General features: G+C 47.0%; 1 protein-coding gene across 1 annotated transcript; it reads right to left on the bottom strand.

Moving 5' to 3' along the window:
* Positions 1-4106: 4106 nt before the first annotated feature.
* On the bottom strand, positions 4107-12517 carry Tmem269 (transmembrane protein 269). The gene is made up of 5 exons (XM_055610960.1): positions 12303-12517; positions 9409-9506; positions 8723-8866; positions 7988-8191; positions 4107-4323 (listed from the first exon to the last, which is right to left on the bottom strand). The coding sequence occupies exons 1-5, from the start codon at positions 12392-12394 to the stop codon at positions 4202-4204; spliced, it is 660 nt and encodes a 219-aa protein (XP_055466935.1). The 5' UTR covers positions 12395-12517; the 3' UTR covers positions 4107-4201.
* Positions 12518-13365: the final 848 nt, after the last annotated feature.

Here is a 13365-nt window from a genome sequence, read left to right on the forward strand (position 1 = left end):
TGGAGGCATGACTCAGTGGTTAAGAGCACTGGCTGTTCTTGCAGAGGACCCAGGTTTAGTTCTCAGCATCCAGTTCACAGCCACCTGAAACTAGCTCCAGGGTATCCATCATCATTTTCTGACCTCTGTGGGCACTGCATTCACACACACATAACCACACAAAGACCCATATTTACATACATACGTGTAAATATACACATAATTAAAAATAATATAGGTCTAAAAAAAAAAAAAGCTGGGCATGGTGATGCATACCTTTAATTCCAGCACTCAGGAGCAGAGGCAAGCAGATACCTGTGAGTTTGACATCGGCCTGTTTACATAGCAAGTTTCAGGGTAGCCAAAGCTATGGAGTGAGACCTTGTCTCAAATATAAACACACACCACACATAGGAGGAATGAGATCCAGTGTCTGCGGGGACAGTGATGTCGGCATTGCCTTGAGAAAAAGGACAGCTCATTACTTCTCTTGAAAGGAAAGAACACAGGAGTTGGTGGATTTGGTAAGGGGACGGCACTGGGGACCGCACAACACCAAGCAGCACTGACTAAGGTGTTCTCTAGCCCTGTTGGGCTTTGCTCAGCAGCTAACGAGGAAGCAGAGAAGGGAGGTGCGTGCTCCCTATGCATGGATTAGAATGATGGGCCTGGCTCTAAGCTGTGTAAAAATGTAAACAAGAGCCAGACCTGGTGGCACATGCCTATAATCCCAGCACGTGGGAGGCTGAGGCAGGAGGATCAGTTTGAGGCCAGCCTGGGCCACATGGTGAGACCCTGACTCAGTAAATGAGAACTGGCAGAGGGTAAGAGGCTTTGAAAGGTGTCCAAGGCTCATGGGTTAGAGTTTTTGTGGCTGAAATTGAGCTTCTCGAAGTACTGGAAGTGATGATCAGAGAAGAGAATGCCAGGAACAGACCCGAGAGGCTGCTCTTACTGGAAAGGACAGAGCCTAGAGAATTACTGTGGAAGGCTGAAGTAAGATGGAGGACCAGAGATCTTTGGAGTTTGTTAGTTGCTGGAGGACTGGGAAGCCAGAGTACTAGGATAGTCATCTTCGAGAACCATGTGTGTCAGGATTTTGTCAGGTGACCTTGGGCAAGTGACTTCACTTTTTGTGTATTCAGTAAGATGGAGAGAACCACGTCTGAAGTGCACCTGTTGCACAGTAAGTGCTCAGAAAACAGCACAGCTGTGTGTTAGCTCAGACCCCAGTCCCTCTAAACCCTAAAAGGCGCCCTTACTCTATAATCAGCAAAAAATTAGAAGCTGTGGTGGCAATGAGGTAATCTGTGCACTGGGAGATGATTCCCATTGTTACTACTGTTTCTGGTGACGATGGACAGGGAGGACTGTAGACCCTTCCCCTTTCCCCTTCCTTCCTCCCTCCCTTTTTTCCTTCCTTCCCTCCCCTTCAACAAAAGGCAGAAAGCATATTCCCTCCTAAATGAGCAGGTGGTAGAAAAAAAAAAGAACACGCCTGCCTCCCAGGGTTGTTGTAGGCCCTGCTGATCACAGGCATCCAGTTACACACATAAATCTATGAGACCCTTTACTCCCATTTGAGCTACTAGCCAGGGTTGAGGGATGGGAAGCTAGGATTCCCCCCCTTCCTGTGACTGCAGAGTGCTAACAGCTGCTCCAGGAAGGCAGACCAGGTACTTTTTGGGTTTCATTCTGGGACTGTCCTACCAGGCCTAGAGTCAGGTTTGTGAAGAGAATGTTCAGACTGGTCCCTTGGGAACCAAACACCCATCACCCAGCTTCCTCTTTAGGGGTAGAGGCATAAAGTTCTCTGCCCCAGGTTGTGCTTCAGGAGTGTAGTTTATACCAACATGTTTGCAGCAGGGTTATTGCAATGCTGAGCAGATACTGGGATTAAGGATGTGTGCTACCATGCCTGGCTAAAATTAAAAATCTATTTTGAAAAGTTTGAAGAATTCTTAAATTTTTCCTTTTATTCATCCTTCATAATATGGATCCAATTAAATGATGAATTCAAGAATTCAGTGAGGGAAAAATGGGTAAAAAAAAAAAATCATCTTAGGGGCTGGAGAGATAGCTCAGTGATTAAGAACACTGACTGTTCTACAAGACCCAGGTTCAATTCCCAGCACCCACATGGCTGCTCAGAACTGTAACTCCAATGTGTGACACCCTCACCTAGGCATACATACAGGTAAAACACCAATGCACACAAAATAAAAACAAATTAATTTTAAAAAATGATAAACACACACACAAACCCTCTGACAGAGCTGGAGAGATGGCTCAGCAGTTAAGAGCACTGACTGCTCTTCCAGAGGAACCAGGTTCAATTCCCAGGACCCACATGGCAGCTCACAATTGTAACTCCAAGATCTAACACTCTTCACACAGATACACATGCAGGCAAAACACCAATGCACATAAAAAAATGAAAATAAATTTTAAAATACATATCTTATGAAGCCTGACAACCTGGAGGATGTAAATGGTGTTCATGACAATAAACTTTTGAACATTTCCCTAAAAACCTAGAGAAAATTACATAGTAGTTTGTACCCTGGATAATCCCATTGGGAAATTTTTGGGTAGTAGGAAGGAATTAAGCTCACAATTGTAGACCTGAGTTTTCCAAAATTCCAGTTTTCATATGAAAGCCCACTAAAAAAAAAAAAAAAAAAAAAAAAAAAAATGTATTTCAAGCATTTGTCTGTATGAGTCTAGAGTGGCAAAAGAGGGCGTGGTATCCTGAAACTGGGGTCACAGATGGTTGTGCCCTGACACGTTCTGACATGCTGATGCTGGAAATGAAACCTAGGTCCTCCTCAAAAGGAGCCAATGCTCTTAATTACTAAGCTGTCCCTCCAACCCCCCAAAACTCACAGTCCCCTACCTCTAGCAACAGGATTTTTCTTGAATTGGCAGGCACACTGGGTTCTTACTTCAAGAAAGCCCAGTTCGTGTGTTAGTCTTCCCAGGAGGGAGTAAAGCTTCCATGCTACAAGTGAGAACATTGGCTTATAGAGATTAAACATTGCACTCAGGATACCTACAAAAGCAGGAGGTTTCCCTCATGGGATCTCACTCAGACATGGAGAGGTGCTTCCAAAGGGGAATCTCCACCATCCTGGGTGTAGACCAGAAACCTGCCCAGACTCCTTGACTTCATTCATGTGCTTTCACATTATCCTTTACCCTAGGTGAAAGCCCAGGAAGTCTCAGGAAACACTGCTTTCTGGGAGATAAAGATGCGGAATGGTGAGCTGGCAACTGAGCCCCCAGCTGTACCACCAACACTGCTCTTAAAACTATAAAGGCAAAAAAAAAAAAAAAAAAAAAAAAAAACTTTAAAGGCAGATGCAGAGGAGCTCAGGCGACACCGTGGGGCAAGTGGCAGAATTGGCCAACAGTCCTTTGGATGTCCCACCTGAAGACAGAATCCAGAGTGATACTGGGACTCCCTGGTTCTTCTCCATGGGGTGCAACTTTAGGATACAATATAATAGTGTGCATTATTTCTGTCTGGTTTGTATTTTAAAAGGCAAAGTGGTATCTGAGTAGAGTTTAGTGTTTGAGAACTTAGAAAAGAAACATACAGAATGAGATCCTAGAAGCCAGATTCTTAGACTTTCTGTTGGTAGACAGCCATTGTTGGACTAACTGTACCATAGCCTGTAAGCCACATACACACACATACACATGAGTGGTTTAAAGGTTAACAAATCCCATATACATATATATATATATTAGACTTGCTTATAGGCCTAAAGATATATATTATATAAATAATGTATTATATAGAAATAGATTATAGAGGTAGATAGATGATAGAGATCCATCCTATCATCTCTGCACCTGCCTAATACACCAGGTGATACATTTAGGCTGCCAATCAATTTTTTTTTTTGAGATAGAGTCTCATGTATCCAAGGCTGGGTTTGAGTTTCAGCCCAAAACTTATCTTGGAAATAAAAGTCTATCCTCCATGACTGAGACAAGTATTACCCAAAAGGGAGTCTGAACCCTGAATAAGGAGAAAGAAGCAAAGGCTTATGGGCCCACTGTGGGTCGACGTGATTCAGGACAAGAGAGAGCGTACACCAAGCGTAAGACAACACGGTGCCAAAAAAGCTTTAGTGGATAAGCAGGTGTTGGTACAGCATGCTAATCGTAGAGCCCACCAGGCCAGCAGGAGTGGTGAAGGTATGGTTTCCCTGCACTAGATCTTAACACAAACTCCCTTGCCCCACAGGGCATCTGGGAAGAAGATATACGAGAGTGACCATATCAGGCAGTAAACGGCGGTGAGCGAGAACGGGCAAAAAAACAGCATGATGATACCTGTAAAGAGAAAAGCAGACACTCAGTTTCATAGAGGGTCTCACGGCTCCTACCCCACTCTCTGTCCCTCTCAGGTCACTCACAGAGCTGAGGAAACAGCAACAAGAGAAGCAGGAGCCCATGTTTGAGTTCAGTGTAGTAAGTATATGTAAGCCGCTAATGGAAGCTACTGCACTCTCAGGTCCGTTCTGGTGATCTCAGGTCAGAAGCCAAGTCCTGTCAAGGCTGAATTCAAGTTGACCCGAGCCTTTCTATTGGGAGGTGGGGTTACTTCCTAGTTGTTTGGAGTCCAGCATGCAATGTTACATGCCTGAGACTGCTTACAGAGCGGCTGGACCCCTCCACCAATGACGGAGTGATCACAGTGGCTCACTGTGCCTGCCCCGTGCAAGTATTCGGTCTGTGCTGCACACCCCACTTTCCTTCTGGAGGCTGGAATTTGGTCCCTGCTAGGCAGAGGGTGCCTATGTGAGGCTCCGATGACCCTCCCTGGAAGACAGTGCTTCATGTGACTGACCACAGCTCAGGGCTTGAGGAACGGAGTGTGACTGACCCCACCTGGAGGGGCTCTGGGGAGCTAGCATCCTGTTTCCATCTGCTGATTCTGCACCACCTCCTTGGCTTGTTTGTCTGTCTGTTTGTTTTAGGTTTTTGTTGTTGTTTGGTTGGTTGGGTTTTTGTTTTTTGAGAAAGCCTTTCTCTCTGCAGCCTTGGCTGTCCCGGACTCTGTAGACCAGGCTGGCCTTGAACTCATAGAGATCTGACTGCCTCTGCCTCTGTGCTGGGGCATTACAGGCATGTACCACCAAGCCCTGCTTGTCTTGTTTTGCTTTTTGGGGGGCTTTGTTTTTTTTTAGGTTTGTTTGTTTGTTTGTTTGTTTTAGTTTTTTGAGACAGAGTTTCTCTGTTATAGCCCTGCTGTCCTGAAACTGGCTCTGTAGACCAGGCCTAGAACTCAAAGATCCAACTGCCTCTGCCTCCTGAGTGCTGAGAATAAAGGCATGTGCCACCACGCCGGGCCATAGCCTTGTGTTCTAACCAGTCTTAGCTATGAATACGACAACATGCTGAGTCCTGAGGCCCCTCCGAGGAAATTACTGAACTTAGATGTAGTCTCAGGTATGCCCAAGACAATCTGAATTTCAGATGAAACACTGTCAGACATAGGGACTCCAAAGTTACTGGCCATCTATTGAGTACTAGATGGCCTGCTAGGGAACACCTGCTCAGTACTAGGTACCCCGCTAGGTAACATCTATCTCCTCAGGACTTGGTACTCTGCTCAGTACTACAGATTGTTCACTGACACTTCACAACACTCCCATGACTTAGAATTACATCTATTTTTCTCATAAGAGACAGGAAAGTAACCTGCATAAAAACCTGATTCAAGTCCAAGCCTGCTTGATCTTTAAAAACTAGACATTCTGCCTCAGTTAACTCAACAAGAATATAGGGCATCAGTGGTCTCATGACAGGATCTCATCCAGCCCAGGCTGGCCTCAAACTTGCTGTATAGCTAGGGATGACTTTGAACTTCTGATCCTTCTGCCTCCCCCTCCTAAGGACTGAGACTACAGGTGTGCACCACCCCCGCCAGTGTCTGTAGTACTAGAGATCAAACCACAGGGATCCATGCAAGCTAAGCAAGTACCCTACCAACTGGACTGCATCCCCCAACCTGCTCCCATGTATTCTGTGAGATCCCATTAGATCATGACAGGTAACCTAACAAAAGGTCACTTCTGGGGAAAAGCATCAAGAGATGTTAAGATGTGCTAGAGTTGTGGAACACTACAACTGAAGAGTAGTCAATGATCTGTGAGGCAAGGAGGTGATGTTTAAAGCCAGAGTTGTCCTAAAAAATAGAGGGCATTCACTCTCCAGTACTGCCCGTGAGCCAGCTTCTCAAAGTCTGGAGCTCTGTAGTCTGTGGTCTTCAGTCTAAGGTGACCACTGTTCCCCAAGCAAGCAGAATATCAGCAGCAACAACTTTGAAATGTGCACAATAACTAGCATTAACTGGTGTCAGAACTTATGAGATGCTGTTTCCTCCTTGACTCATGGAGCAAAGAAACCTAGGAGTCTCATGCTAGGTGTGTGGGTTTATTTTGAGCAAAGGGGATCAACTCTAGGAGCAGTGATCTCTGAGGGAAACACTTGCTATGGGCTAGGAGAGGGGAGGTGGAAAAGATGGAGCAGGAATTGTTATTTTCAGTCCAGGACCCTACCAGAGAATTACCTCCTTGCTTAATTCAATCCTAGTGAGCCTGCAAGCTAGCAACTGGGGGCTTTAATTATAGGTGAAGAAAACTGACTTCAAAATGGTGAGGTATTAGCCCAAGTTTATACAATAACCAGTGAGAGCTTCACCTGAGGAACATTTAGCTACACATCCAGGCTCTCCCAGTCTGCCTCTGCCATTTGGGCATAGGGAAGCCAGCTCCCAGAACTTGGACAAGGATGTGGTACTAATGCCACTGAAGATATAAATCCGAAGGAAGCCAACTGTAACAACAGAGTGGATTCACAGCAAAGGAATAATGGCAGAATCTCCAGCCCCCAGCGACACTTGTCTAGTTCACATGCACACATTGCAAAAGGCAAACTAATCCTTAAAGGAAACCCTAACTCAGGCCGAATGCTGGGGGCATCTCCCAAGGCTGGAACCTACACTTAGCTGCTTACGCCGAACTTCCCTCAGTGTCAGCTCTAGCTCCAACACCTCTCAAGTCCAGTTGATTCTCTTCCTCCACCACACCACCATCTCCCATCTCAATACCTTCTGGTACTCTGTTGTCTGTTTTCCACACCACAGTCCAAGTGATGCCTGGAAGCTGCTGCCTGATTTCACCCAAGGTGCTCATCTGCCTTTAGGATCAAATCTCAAATCCCGCCCAGTCTGCCCACTTCACCGGCCTAAGTTTTTGTCACTGGCTTTCCACACATGCACTAATGCTCCCAGTACCTTCTTGGCCTCCAGTCACCACAAAACAGTATCCTCTGCCCGAAACACCCTTCCTACTCGTCTTTCAGATCTCACTTAAACATCCCTCCTTAAGCAGCATGCCCTCCTCTCACATCCCTCAGTCTAAATGAGTCACCATCTGAGACCACAGGGTAACCATAAATACAGGGGCAGTTGTTTGAATATCACTCTACAGCTCAGGCTGTCCTGGCACTCATTATATTTTGAATTTGCAGTGATCCAGCCTCAGCATCCTAAGAACTGGAATTATACACATAAGCCACTATACCCAGCTTTGTTTGTTTGCAATTATTTTTGGCATTTTTTTATTTGTTACTTTATTTTGGTTCTCAGTAACTTCCTCCCTCCCTGAGACAAGGACTACTTTAGCAGACTTGACTCCCAGTACCGGGCACATAGTCATGTGCTCCCCATACCAAACCCATTAACATTAGGTAGCTATTTATTGAGCACAGCCTAATCCTGTGCACTGGAAATGAGCATGAAGGGAACAGTCCTAAATGTGCAGGTGAGCACAGTTAGTATTCTCAGACATTAAAGAAACAATAGTAAATATGTGTGCTGTCGAATAACGACAAAGTCGAAGGTGAGAGATGCACGAGAGCGCAGTGCACGGGCAATGCTGCAGCGTGACCACAGCGTGACCATAAGCATGTGGCAGCTCTTTGAACTCACCTCCCAAATAAACTACTTTTTTCCAGTTCTCCGATTCCAGGATTTCATCATGTGGGTAGCAACTCTGGTCGACCATGAACAGAATCATGAGTGAAGCCATGCAGCAGAGAATGAATGTGTTGCCCTTGGTCAGAAGGCAGGTGGAGGCCAACACACAGGAAGCGTAGGGGCAGGGTAGGCCCTTGTATGTACAGGGACCTCCTCCTAAGGAAAGACCAGGGATCAGCGGCTTCCCGGCTCTCAGGACATCTATCACTTTGGGTCTCCCTGAGCCCAGGAGTGCGGCTGTCCTCTGGTTATCCACAAGTACATGTGCAGCTTTGGGTTTGTGTTGTTTTCTGAGGGACAGCAGGCACCCAGTGTAGGTCAGGTGTGCCCACACCTTAAAGGCTCCTTGGAAGGCCAGTCTGAGCTCAGTGCTGGATTCGCACCCCCTTTCTGTGTGGTCTTAGAAAGGCAGCTGCCCTCACTTCGGTACAGTTTCTCTTGACGGGGAAACTGGTGTGAAGCAATGCTCCACTCGAGGGTAATACAAAAGAGACAGAGTTGCCCAAGAAGCAAGGACTGGTATCTCCCAGACCAGGGCTCTGGCAATACAGCCCTCCACCTCCAGCAGGCACAGTGCTCATGAGGAGGAATAGGAGTCCATGAGTGAGCCCTGGCCTCTGGCTCCCAGCAGTTTCTCCTACCCCTTGATCCCCACCATAGTCCCAAGATGAACTGGGTTTCACTCACCAGTTGAGCTAAAGCACAGGCGGAAAGAAGTGGTCAACACATAGATGGTGGCCAGGAACCCATTCAGAGGCCCATCCACACCAAGGAGCAGAGCCGAGGCCAGGCCAAAGGTGGTGAAGACAGCAAAGTCATTCAGTTCGAATCCTGCTTAGAGGTCAAGGTTAATCCTAGGCACATGTTCTGCACCCTAGCCTAGCCTGGAGCAGTGACAACTGGGGTGGTGCTGGGGTCTCAGGGTGCAGCAGCTGCTCCCTAATGGTGGCCTATGGAAGGTGATCCCAGTGAATACATGGAAAGCCAGAAAGTATAAACAGCAAAGAAACTGCCTAAGTAAGTCAAAGTGAAATCATTCCTCGTAAAACCCACAATAACCATAATAGTGTACTGTGGAGTATAAACACAGGAACAAAATCTCTACATAAATCAAAAGGAGAGTAAATGGAATTAAAAGAGAGAGGCAATGAAGATAGGAACTAAAAAGCAGGGCAAGGACCGGTCGAAGATGGGGAAGAGAGGCAGCGGGATGGGTCTAGGCTGCAGACAGCCTGCTTCCTGGGACAGGACTGCCTCTGCTATTCACGTGGGCATGTGAACAGCTGGGAGTGACTGAGGAAGGCGAGGGGTAGTGGCCTGAGATGGGTGTTCCCCAGGGTAGAGATTACAGGGGACCTGAGGTCTCGACTCACCCAGTTTTTGGCAGATGTTGAGGTATCTGATCATTGTCCCTATTGCCATGTCTAACAGGAAGCAGATCAGAAGCATCCAGGAAGCACAGTGGGGTTTCCTAGAGTGCAGGCCAGCAGGGTAGCTTCTTATAGTACCCACTGGACAAGTCCCCCACTCAGTACCCCCTCTTCACAAATTCCTATACCCGCACACACAAGTACTCCCGAACTCACGTCCCTTCTAGTATAAACTGCTTTAAATGTTTTATACACACCAACATGCATGACTCCCCCCCAAAAAAAACTCCCAACACATGGTGGTTTCCTGCTCCCCCACCCCCAAGTAATCACGAAGGTCCCTTCTAACTCTTAAGACCCAAGTGTATTTGATAGCACAGGGTCCCTCCTACTGCCTACTGCAGCCTCTACCACCATCACACTGTGACTTCACACATAAACTACTATTCGTCGTTTTCCCCACTTGTGAAATGAAGATTTATGCTACATGACTTCCTCTCATTTCTTCTCTTTTCCCCGCCTCTCTCCTTTCCTTTCTTTTATTCTGTGGTGGCTTCAATAAGAATGCCCCCCCCCCCTAAGCTCCTATGTCCAAACACTTGGTGCCCAGTTGGTGAAACTGTTTGGGAAGGATTAGGAGGCATGGCCTTGTTGGAGAAGGTGCGTTACAAGGTCAGACTTTAGGGTTTCAAAAGACTCCTGCCAGGGTCTCCCTCCTCGCTGTGCCTCTAGCTTTCAGATCAAGGTGTGAGCTCTCGGTTTCTACCTCATGCCTTTGCTCTGTCACCATGAACTCTGACCCTATGAAACTATAAGCCCAATTAAATGCTTTTTTTTTCCCTAAGCCGCCTTTGTCATAGTGTTTTATCACAGCAATAGCAAAAAGTAAGTAAGACACCTGTTCCCTACTTTTTGAGACAGGGTCTCTCACTGGGACCTGGGGCTCCCTGGTTTGGCAAGGCTGGATGATCAGTGAGCCCCACAGTTCCTCCCACGCCTGCCTCTCTGAGAGCACGCCACCACAGCCAGCTTTCTTACATGGTGGCTAAGAACTAAACTCAAGCGCTCAGGCCTGCGCCACAGGCACTTTCTCAGCTGAGCTATCTCCCCAAACCCTGGCCTTGGATTCCTGATCCTCCTGCCCCCACCACCTAATGGCTGGGGTTACAAGCTTATGCCACCATACCTGGCTAAATTTGAACTTTCCTACTTTAACCGTGAACTCTAATCCTGTGAAACTGTAAGCCCAATTAAATGCTTCTTTAGTTGCCTTTGCCATGTATGGTACTGTTTTTTTGTTTGTTTGTTTGTTTTTCTGTTTTGTTTTGTTTTTTTTTTCAGTACTGGAGCCTGAAGCTTGGGCCTCACACATTGTAGGCAAGCGCTGTCCCATTAGCTATCTCAGGGTTTGTACATTCTTTCTGTTTTCTGAGCTTTAGTTTAGTTCCATTTGACCTGAGCTTGCCTTCTTTATGACTTCTAGTCTCTTATATGCCTAGAATGCACTTTATCTTGGTGAATTCTCAAAGAGAGCCTGAGGATGGTCTGTAGTCTGCTCTTCTTGGATGAAGGTGTCAGTTACATCCAGACACTGGACGGTGCTGACGAGCTTAATCTGCGTGCCAGTTTTCTGTGGATTAGTGCTAGGTGTTGGCATCTCCAACTGTGGTATGGATCTGCCAGCGTCTCTCCAATTTCTCTTGAGTTTGATGTGTGGTAAGGAGCTTTCAGCAGCTCCCACATTCTCTCAGATTTGATGCCAACTCTGTTCTGAGTGATTTCCCAGAGTTCCTCATAGCCCACGTTCTCCATTGCACCTTGTCTATCACATTGCTCCCAGGTCCCTCTGTGAGTAGCCACACAGCCAAAGCAAACCTGCCCACAGAGGTGCACGACCAAGCGTGCTCTGGATTCCATCGTTTAGACAACCCTGCGGAAGCAGAGAGCCTGACATCCCCAGACAGCTTCAGCATTTGTTTAGACCACACCAGAGGCTCTAAAGGAGCCTGAGGCTAAAGGAAAACAACAGAACCTACAATTTGGTTAAACTGAGTTTTTCCTGCCACAGGTGGGCATTCTCCCACCGCATTATACTCTAAAACTCCAAACTTATGGATGAGAAACAGACACACAAGTCACATGCTGGTCATGGAGAATAAAGCACAGCAGGAATGCATCACTAAGGGTTTTCTTTTTTTTTTTTTTTTTTTTTAAAGAACTGATTTGCTAAAGGCCTCGAAATAGAATCCAACCTACAGGAACATAAATTGCTCCTGTTTTCTTGGTGGCACATGTAAGTGTGACAGAATTTCCGGGACAGTGATCATGTAAGACAAATCCTATATTCTGATTCAAGAACCAGAAAATATAAACAAAGCCAAGTGGGGTGGCCCACACCTACAGTCCCAGCAGAAGTTGAAGCAGAAGAATCAGAAGTTCAAGGACAGTATAAGCTGCATAGTGAGTTCAAGACCATCCCGGGCTACATGGGGAAAAGAGAGGATGAGAGGGAGGGGGAAGAGAAGGAAGGAAAAGAAGAAAGAGATAGAGAGGGAGACAGAGAGAGAAAATGGATGTGAGTACTACTACTATGTATCTTTTTTTTTCTCCTATAAGCCATTCTGAACTGCCATAGCTGAGGAAATAAGAAAACTTATAACCACAAACTCCTCATGTTATATGGAGCCTGAGGCTCAGATGTAAGCTAGCTGAAGCCACATATCAGAATGTGGCAACATGAAGGCCAGGACCCTGGTCCCTGACTTTGAAGCCATTATACTGCCCCCATCTCAGGGTTGATCCTTTGCCACAGTGGCTAGGTCTCTGGAGTCTGCTCCCACTTCCTCAAGCCATAGGCTCCAGTTTTAGGCTAAGAGCAGGCTGTGCCTGGGACCTACCTGCTGAAGCTACAGAAGATGGAGAAGAGCCCCAGCACCATGTTGGCCAGGGACAAGGCATTAATTATATCCTTCCAGGAGAATTCAGTCATCTGCTCACAGTTGCTGGTGTGCTGACCTGTGGTCCAGGAGAGATATACAGAGGGTTCCCAAGGTCAAGGGGTCTCCAGAGAGGCTCCCAAAGACCCCATGGCAGAAGTGTACCTTCTCATCTCCATCTCACCAACTGGATTGAGGAGACAAGTCAGGAAGGAGACACCAGAGTTAAAGACAAGGTTTGGGAAAGCTTAGCAGTGAGGCAGATGAACTTGCATGGCCATCCCATCCCCCTCGCCCTGGCCCCACAGCACAGACATCCTCTCAGAAGCATTCTTGACATCTCAAATGCCTCCTCTGAGAGATGGAGCCTCTTCGCAGACTAATGGCTGACTTGAGAGAAGCTGTGCATCTTCCCTTAAAGACCGCGGGGCATACCACAACACTGTCCCGTCCCGGCAGAAGGAAGGCAGCTTCACAGAACAGACATGGACAGCACTCAGTGGCTCCCCAGAACACACTGTGCTCTCACCTCTGGGCTAGGCCAGCTCAGAGGGTGTACTCTTTCTTCCCTTGTTTTAGGAAGGAGAAAACTCAAATTTGGCAAATTGGAGACGTCTCAAAGTTGCACGCCGAGTAGAACCAAATCCCAGCTGCTTGGTCCTCAATCTGCTGTTTCTGCTGCGGGTCAAGACTCCAGCAGGGGGAGGTTTGGGGGTTAGGACTAAGGAGTTCTCTGGGATAGCCTTACCAGACAGCCTTTGTGTGCTGGGGCAGCCCGGGCCTTTGACCATCCAGGACCCCTCTCCCAGCAGGAGGGAACTAGCTGGTCTACCCATCTTCACAAGCAGTCTTGGCTCTGTTTTCACACCATGTCCAAACAAATGTGCTCCTTACACATGAACTGTGTCCTCGCTGACACAGGCAATCCCCACTGATAGGGCTAAACACATCACATCAGCCACACATAGGAACCGTGCCCTGGAGTGATAGAAGTAAATTCTTGTTCTCTTTAAATCCTTCACTC

The sequence above is a fragment of the Psammomys obesus genome, unplaced genomic scaffold (genome assembly GCF_907164565.1).
Source record: "Psammomys obesus unplaced genomic scaffold, mPsaObe1.curated_primary_1811, whole genome shotgun sequence".
Lineage (NCBI taxonomy): Eukaryota > Metazoa > Chordata > Mammalia > Rodentia > Muridae > Psammomys > Psammomys obesus.

Bases quoted from the DNA above. Each gene is read 5' to 3' on its own strand.
- Tmem269 (XM_055610960.1), bottom strand. From the start codon at position 12,394: ATGACTGAATTCTCCTGGAAGGATATAATTAATGCCTTGTCCCTGGCC. The intron at 8,867-9,408 runs GTGAGTCGAGAC...ACCTCTAAGCAG, and splicing joins CAACATCTGCCAAAAACTGG to GATTCGAACTGAATGACTTT. The intron at 8,192-8,722 runs GTGAGTGAAACC...GTCTTTCCTTAG, and splicing joins CCTGTGCTTTAGCTCAACTG to GAGGAGGTCCCTGTACATAC.